At 47.0% G+C, this 8,310-nt stretch overlaps 1 protein-coding gene across 1 annotated transcript; it reads left to right on the forward strand.

Moving 5' to 3' along the window:
- Positions 1-2,866: 2,866 nt before the first annotated feature.
- PHALS_13411 (uncharacterized protein) lies at positions 2,867-3,162 on the forward strand (the record flags this gene model as incomplete). The annotated part of the gene is made up of 2 exons (XM_024729162.1): positions 2,867-2,886; positions 3,006-3,162. The coding sequence occupies 2 exons, from the start codon at positions 2,867-2,869 to the stop codon at positions 3,160-3,162; spliced, it is 177 nt and encodes a 58-aa protein (XP_024579566.1).
- Positions 3,163-8,310: the final 5,148 nt, after the last annotated feature.

Consider the following 8,310-nt stretch of genomic DNA (forward strand, 5'->3'; position numbering starts at 1 on the left):
AACTCCCAACCATGCCATTCCCAGGATGAAGTTATACCTTGCATCCAAGTCTAAGACTAGACAGCGTTCCACCTTCATCAAAGTCAAGGAACTTGACTCCGAGATTCACAGGGATCTTCGGGACCGTGACACGTGTCCCCGTCGTTAGACAAGCAGTCACGAAGTCACCCAACCGCGCTACCAGCGCCTCAGCATGCAGCTGACTTTCTTCCATCGTGGAGCGTCTAGCATAATTGCCCGACGCTCCGGAATTGATGAGGATATTCCATGGCTTCTTAAAACCCTTCACGGTCGCCTCCACGACCAGCAAGCTCGTCTTGCATACACGTTTCGCGTTTAAGAGCACGGAGCTTTTCAAGGCTGGGCCGTGCTGACCTCTACCTTCCCGAGGCTCAACAGAACCCAGTTCTCCCCCAGTAGGTCGCCCTGCGCCTACTAGGTGTTGTCGTTTCCTCGCGACGAACCAGACTGGTAGGTATTGTGGTAATGGTTCGAAGAGCCTTAACGCGCCTTGCGCAGGGGGGCAACCATCCGAAAGTGACGGGTGTCTATATAGACATAACACCGTAGTGTGTTTGTGTGCTGTCCGGCAGCTCGGAGCTCTGCTCCCTCGTCCTCAGCAAAGCTGAGATTCATGGACACAGGCCCGCTCGACGAGCTTTCGGAGTGTGCATTCCAACCAAGTCGTGTCGACTTGAAATTGAATTAGGCACTCAATGCCACATTCTCCGCCTCTTCAAATGAAGATGGATGCACACGGAAGACTTCCATTCTGGTAACGCCAGTGCGGAGGCCTTCCATGAAGACGGTCACTGTGACCGCCTCCGGAAAGGGATCTGCTGCCATCCCGGCAAAAGAGTGCGCATCTCTTGGACAAAGTCCACCATTTTTTTGCTGCCCTGTCAGGCGGCAAGAAAACGTGATCGCACGCCATATGCATGATTAGGCGGCGAGAACACCTGTGAGAGCTGCAATTTTAGCTCACCCAGAAGGAAAACGCATCTTCAACCAAAGTGCCGCACGTCAGTTTTCATTCTCGCGCTGCGCCACGCACTGTTGCTCGGTCTGGAGCATGGCGGATGCGATGGTCATCTCGGCGTCTCTCACCCAGAACAGGAGATTTTCTTCATCCTTCACCTCGAAGACCTTAACGCTCATCATGAGCGGCTTAGGGCGGAGAAAATCATTCATCATTGACGGTGGCGTCATAGAAGCAAATGATGCAGATATCTTCTAATGCAGGTAATCTAGCAGCGCGTTTTCGTAATTTGAAAATGCCTCTAGACGCGCACCGATTGCCTCGGGACATTGCGCAGCAAGGTGTTGCACGTCCTCAGGGCCAAGCAATGACATCAGATTTTAAGCCCGTCCTGCCTGCCCTAGGGCAAAAAGGAAAAACTGTTCCATGCTCGCAGACCCTCAGTCTAGACGGCTCAGGTGTAGATTGACTAAACAAGTGCATCGGGGCTCCCGTAGCTTTGCGCTTTGAGGAAGCGTATGCTAGATCACCGACCTTTCGCTCTATACTTAGAACAAATACGATTTTAGCGGATCGCAATTCGCTAACTCCAAGAGTAGTTATTACCTTAACCCAAGGCTGATTAGCTCTTCCGTTTAAAACCAGAACTGAATTTCTTTAAGTTTATATGCGGCAAAGCCGCCTGATTCCAAACGCATAGATTTTCCAAAATATGTATAGTAAAATCTAAATACATGTATAACTATCGGCTATCCAGCCCCGTACCGTATTCTTGTTTGGCTGTGGTCACACCATGTCCACTGGTTTGACACACACCCCTGCTACCAGGGTATGTGTAACCCCGTTCCAGATCTGCATTAGGAAGGCCATTCATTTAGCGACATGAGCGGCTTTGGGACCGCCTTTTCTGCCGCACCTAGCTTGACATTTAACAAGATTGGTGAAGGCCCGTGCCCTGTCAACAATTTTTTTCCCACTGTTGCGTTAGTACTTGGACTGGCCATTCGCCTATTCAAGCTTCGTTAGACTGGTAAGCCTGGTTCTCGTCGATTCAGAATTAGGAACTCTTCGGCGTCAAAGACCAACTTTTCGATAGAGCCAAGAACCTTGTTCAAGCGCAAACACTTAAGCACTACTCGAGAGTGTTGAATGTGTTTCTCCACATCCGACTCTTTGTGCTGTCGTCGAGTTTGGATTTTAATAGATCTGTGTATAGCTACCATGTGGTCTGGACAGCTGCTTTCCAGGACGAATGAATGTTTTTATGTGTCAAGAAGTTTTAGTCGCGTGACCAGCCATTACGCTCGGGTGCTCAGCACTCAAAAGAATATCAAAAAGTCTCATTTTCTTTTGTTCTACCGTGCAGTCTTTCTTAAGTTGCCTTTTCACCGAAACGGTAGCTTCTATAAGCTGGTTATACGAACAAAATCAATTACTTTCACAAAGCTTTTCCGACGCACACCGAGTGGGAAGATAAACAATTTGAAATAATATTATTTTTTCTTTTGCCCAAACAAGCTTACACGGCATCACATTATTTATCGAGTAAAGACCATTGACGTGTAGCCCTAGAAACCTAGTCAATTGAATGACGCAGTCCCTGATCCGAGGGCTGCACCTTGTCAATTTATCGCCACCATGTCATAAATAGAATTGGAAAGAACGCGCGTTCCAAAGATTGGCTGTCCCATGAGATTGTTTTCAAGGTATGTAAACGACGGAATTCAATACGGAGAATGATCCCAGCTTTCTCATGTACTAACTGCGCCAGGTCATTGATGCCACTGTCTTGCATTTTTTGCATATAGATCTAGGATAAATTCTCGAACCTTTTCACCACTTTCGTCTGGGGCAGTAAGAAAGACTCACTTTCCATAATTAACTCATATGCACGGTCAAGTCAGCTGGTATGCCACAAACCGGTAAACTTCTACCAACTCCCACAATGGGTATCTCACATAGGATTGCTGTATCCGGTACAGTGACAACGATGGACCATACTTAATGTCTAAACCTTTTTTTGCAGCCTAAAGCTGCCGACCTCACAACACTTTGTCCTAGAGGCTGCGATACGAAATCCCTTCGACTTGTTCCCGAGAAACCAAACGATGGACATTCTTGCCGTCCCACCAGGAATACTAACAGTTTACCGCTATCCAATGATGTGTTCGTCAAATTGCTAAGGTTCAACATGGAAGGCAGTGCTTGGTACATAATGTCTTCCGAATTATGGCTTGTGGCTTTCCAGCCAACCGGTGGCACGTATCTCGTATCTGAGTCGAGTGCGATATATCTTATACGCTGTCTAAGATTTTCATACTTCACTTGACGGTTTTAGTGTACATTTGACACGGCTTCTAGTTTTCGTCACAAAACGCGCGGATGTCAATTGGTACTTTGAATCTCTAATACCTTCGCATATTGACTATGATTTGTGGCAGTCGCGCGCCGTTCTTAAATGCACGACACTATTGATTCTATCGGACCTTTCATGATCATACATACACACAGAGCTGAGACATTGATGCCCACAACCAGCAATGCTACATCACTGGGAATGAGTCTCTCCTTGAAAGATAGGCTGCATTGACCACAACATCCACGGGGTATAATAGAATCCGGCTTTTCTCGATTAGGTCATTTTTCGCCTGCTGGGCTCTTCTCATCCCGCAAGAGACTTCTCGGACGCCCCAGCATGGCCATTCAGCCCTTCGCAACAGCTCGATTAGAAACGATGAGGTTGCTCAAGGTACAGCTGTTCTCTGCGACCGCAATTGAAACGTCTGCAAGTAAAACGGTACAGCACAGAAGCTTCGTAGAGCCTTAAATTTCTGCATTTCATTTGGTCCACAGGTCCAAAGCTAGATTTCATATAGATTATGAGATGGAGAGACACCCACCAAAGTACGAGTGCGAAGCGGTCGCGGTGCCGAAGCGACTTCTTCTGCAACAAAGTTGGTGTGACCTATGCACTTAGAAAGCTTTACTTCAAAAGTCTACATTAACAAACGCACAATGCCTATAGGCTGAACTGGCACACATACCCATGATCAATACAAAAGCCGCTAACGCAACTAGTTATTAGCTAGCTTTGTTATATCAAGAGAGGCAAACGTTGTAAAAAACCCACGTGTGTCACAAATAGACTGCAGGTATCTTGATAAGTTTTTAATAGAATGATCTTACGATTTCTTTAGTCATTTTATTTACTTTTTTTTAATTGGAATAATTTTAAATAGATTGAATTATTATTGTTATCGATTAGAGTGAATATTATTTCTATTTCAATTTTTAATTTATGATGTAATGGGGCGATTTTCCTCCATTACGGAGTCTCATCGTTTCCATGTATATCAATATTTCCGTGCTTATGAAAGTTCACATTTTCACCATGATGCAATACGAATCTCGAAAAGTTGTACAATTATACAATCGCGCGGAAACGTAAGGTGCAGATGCACAGTACTTACCCGTTACACTTCCAGTTAAAAGAAAGTGGACCACACTGAAATTCAACATTATAGCGTCTGCATACGTAAATACACAAATTGAATGCTCAACGAGCAGCCACTGCACATGGGATCAACCTTTATCTTCAGAACTTTGCCGTGGCGGTTACTCGGAGCCTACTCGCACTAGTGATCTCTTCCCTTTACTCAATTGAATAGCGCACAAAGTATATGAAGATGTCCTGATCCACGCAACCAGAAGCCAATTCACATTGTTTTTTATGGAGGCAGTTGTAGTAGTTATCCGAATCCTGACAAGATACATGCGCTCTCACCTGCGAAACACGGCCTAGTCGCTCTCCGAGTTGATGGGGCTTGCGTTTTCTATGCGTTACGTTTCTCGTGCCTTTTCCTGCCGAGGGAAGTGTTGTGACATATCGTCGTATAAAGTATGAGAATGTTTAGCTTGTTGCTCTCGGGCGGGGGTATGGCGCCGACTCAGAGAGCCTGCCTTATCTATTGACAAGCGCGAGTCTCGTGAACAATTGACCGAAGCATCGCGCAGTGTTAACGTTTTAAATCGTGGTAATATTCTCGCTGCGTTGAAGCGGATCATTTGCACATCAGTGCCTGCGGAATTCACTTACACAAGAGAAAAACAAGTGCCAAAAGCTAGTCTCATGAGCAATTTTTATCTTGAAATGTCGCCAATAATCAGAATTATCGCATGTTCTTGAATCAGAAGCGGTTGCGAATTCGTTTTCGTCATGACAAATAAATCTAGATTTTTAACTCTGGCGACAATGCCGATGGGAAATGTACTGATTATGTGTATTGGGTGAGAGAAACAAGCTTTTTCCATGTCACAACTCTTTACTGCGCCAGTCAAGCGGACTTTTCAATTGAGCGTCGACTAATGTTTGACTTTGCGACTTTCATAGCACGATGCGAACATAAAAAACGGAATTAAGGCACCTAAAAGCTCAAGTCGTCTAAAGCGTCTCTTGGTATCATACATCCGCTGCAGCGACTACCGAGCGAGTGCCAAACTCATTACAAGGCGCGTTACTCTGTCACCACTCATCATACGAAGACGCGCTACAGCGGAAGGCCTTAACTGCCGGCCCACTGAGGTTCAAGCCGAGGGTGCACCAGGTTGTAAGCGGTCACGGCACCGAGTGTCAAAATGGAATCATGAGCTTGCCTGGACGCTTCGAATAAAAGCTCCTTCCACTTATAATAGATTCTGGTCACAGCTCTGGTGCAAACAAAAACTCACGGAATTTAGGAAATTCATGGATCATCGAAGAGTATAGAAGTAGGCCCACCCTCCTGCGACTGGCTCACGTGGGCTCTGGCGGCAAGTCAATTATGTCCATATAGCTCGGCGCGCTCGACACTGAAGAGATATCTTTGCATTTAACACCGTGAATGATTCAATAAATTGTGGTAGAAGCCTCCTGCCTTCAAGTTGGATACTGCATTCAGACAGATTTGTCGTGCTAATCGTTCATTGACCTTTTACACTTTCTTATATTTTGCTCCACTCTTATTTGCTTGTCGCGTTTTGCGAATCCTGAGCTTTCGCTATAGCGCTCCGAACAAACCGCATAACCGTTCGCCATTATAAATAGAGCATTGCCTGCTGTTCCTTTGGCGAGATTCGAATGCGATCACCCGATCTCACCCCTCGGCCACTTCTGACAACTGTGCACAGCCGATGGCAAATCCCGAAGCGACACAGACGGCTCTATAATGACGATCGGCGTCTGGCAACGCCAGTGTTGGTACATAAAGGAGGCTGTCTTTGATTTTGTCTAAAGCCCCCAATGATCGGTGTCCTAACACCATTCCTTTTTCATTATAAGAAGATTCGACAGTGGCCGTGCCATTTCCACATAATTTGCGCAACACTTGTGCAAGTAGTTGGCAAGGCCAAGCCACTTGCGCAAGTCCTATTGTTTATTTGGAGTCGATCGTCCACAACGGCATTGACCTTAGCGGGATCCGCTCGAAGGCCACGCTTCCCAATGAAGCACCCTACATGGGAATCTCTTACGCGCTGGAGAATACTCATCGGTATTAGTATGTAGCTTATTTGTGTGCATGCCCTCGAGCACCGCTCTCAAATGGGCGATGTGGTCTTCCTCATCTATCCTTCCGTGTGCTACAAGATTGTGGACGAAGATGTCGTCAAAATATGTCTGTGCATACGCCAGATGGAGCCTTGAATTGCGTCACAAGACGATTAAATGTTGATGGTGCATTTGACAGCCCTTTGAGTATCACCAGCCACTCCTAGAGCATCCCGCTTCGAGAGCTTACGCCGTCAGTGAGATGTCACTCACTCTCATGAGCAATTCGCAATACCCATCGATCAAGTCGAGTGCACTCTACTTTGTACAGCCAGCCATGTTATTTTAGAGAACGTCCTTCTACGAACGGCGTCTGTGCCGATATAGTGGCAGCATTTAGCTTATTATAAGCGTGAGCGGTACGCCACTTGCTGTTCGGCCTCCGGACACAAAACATGGGTGTCGAATTGGGAGACTCTCACGAACCATTCCTGCCTCGTGCTTTGCACTAAAGATGGCGTCAATGACGTCACACTACTCATCGGGCAGGGGCAATTGGCGTGTTACGTAGTTATTAGTTCCCTGAACCAGGGCGATCTCAAGACGCACAAATCGGCTCCAGATGTAGGATCGACGCTTTACCAGAGATTGTCCGGATCCGAGGGAACCTTCAAGATCGATGATCCACTTCAGACGACGTCACCCTCGAGGCTATTCTGGCGGTGGATGCTCGTCTTGAGCTGGACGGGATATCCATTGTAGAGTTTGGCGGAGCCTTGAAGGTAGATAATTGAGCCGATGTGGTCATTTTACGATCAAACGATGAGATTGACTCGACGTCGCTTCGAGATAAAGCTGCCCTGGAGGACACTAAGAGGGCACTGCGATTCAGTCGCCTCACCACTCGTCGTTGACGACCAGGTGGCTCGCTTTCTTTAAAGAATACGGAATTGGTCCGCGCTGTGTACGCGGGTGATGATATGTGCGTAGCACTGTCACGGGCTCTCGGGAGCAAGGAACTTGAAAACTCGGACAAGAAAATGTCGGCGCGTTTGCGTGCACAATCATATCAATATTTGTTGAGTAACGAATTGCTATGTTATAGCACCGAGTCAGCTGATACACCACGAATTGTGGTTTCTCATGATGAGGATTTGAAGTACCGTATCCTTTTTTGGCACACGACACCCCACTCAGTTGTCATCTCAATCATGAGAGGACATACAACTCGGTGAGTCGCCAGTATTGGTGGCCCAAACTGTTCATGTGGACGAGCACATACGTGCGCACGTGTGAGACGTGTCAGAGAATGGGAACATTTCCAATCGCGGCGGCAATACTGGCCTGTTTGCTGGTATCCTTTGGGTGTTGGCAGTCTATGAGTATGGACTCCGTGTCTAGTCTGCCGAAGGAATTCAGAGAGCAACACGGGTGTGGTGGTCGTTGTCGACCGTTTGAGCAATATGGCTCATCTTGCGGTGATGTCCGTACAGTGACGCTATTTGTAGATCGTGTCTTTCGACACAATGGAATCCCGGAGTTAACTTTCTCTGACAGAGACCCACGCTTCACTGGTAAGGTTTGGTCAACGATCTTCAAGGTGCTTGGAACCAACTTGAATATGTCAACAGCGGAGCATCCGCAGACCGATGGTCAGACTAAGCGCGATGTTCGCGTCGTTGAAGACGCCTTCGCAGCGTCTGCGCTGAGACTCTGAGGCGTTGTAGCGCCATGCTGCAACACATATAGTTTGCTTTGAACGATGATGTGCATTCGTCTACCGGCTACGCACCGTTCTACGTTCGTA

The sequence above is a fragment of the Plasmopara halstedii genome (assembly GCF_900000015.1).
Source record: "Plasmopara halstedii genome assembly, contig: Scaffold_658, whole genome shotgun sequence".
NCBI lineage: Eukaryota > Oomycota > Peronosporomycetes > Peronosporales > Peronosporaceae > Plasmopara > Plasmopara halstedii.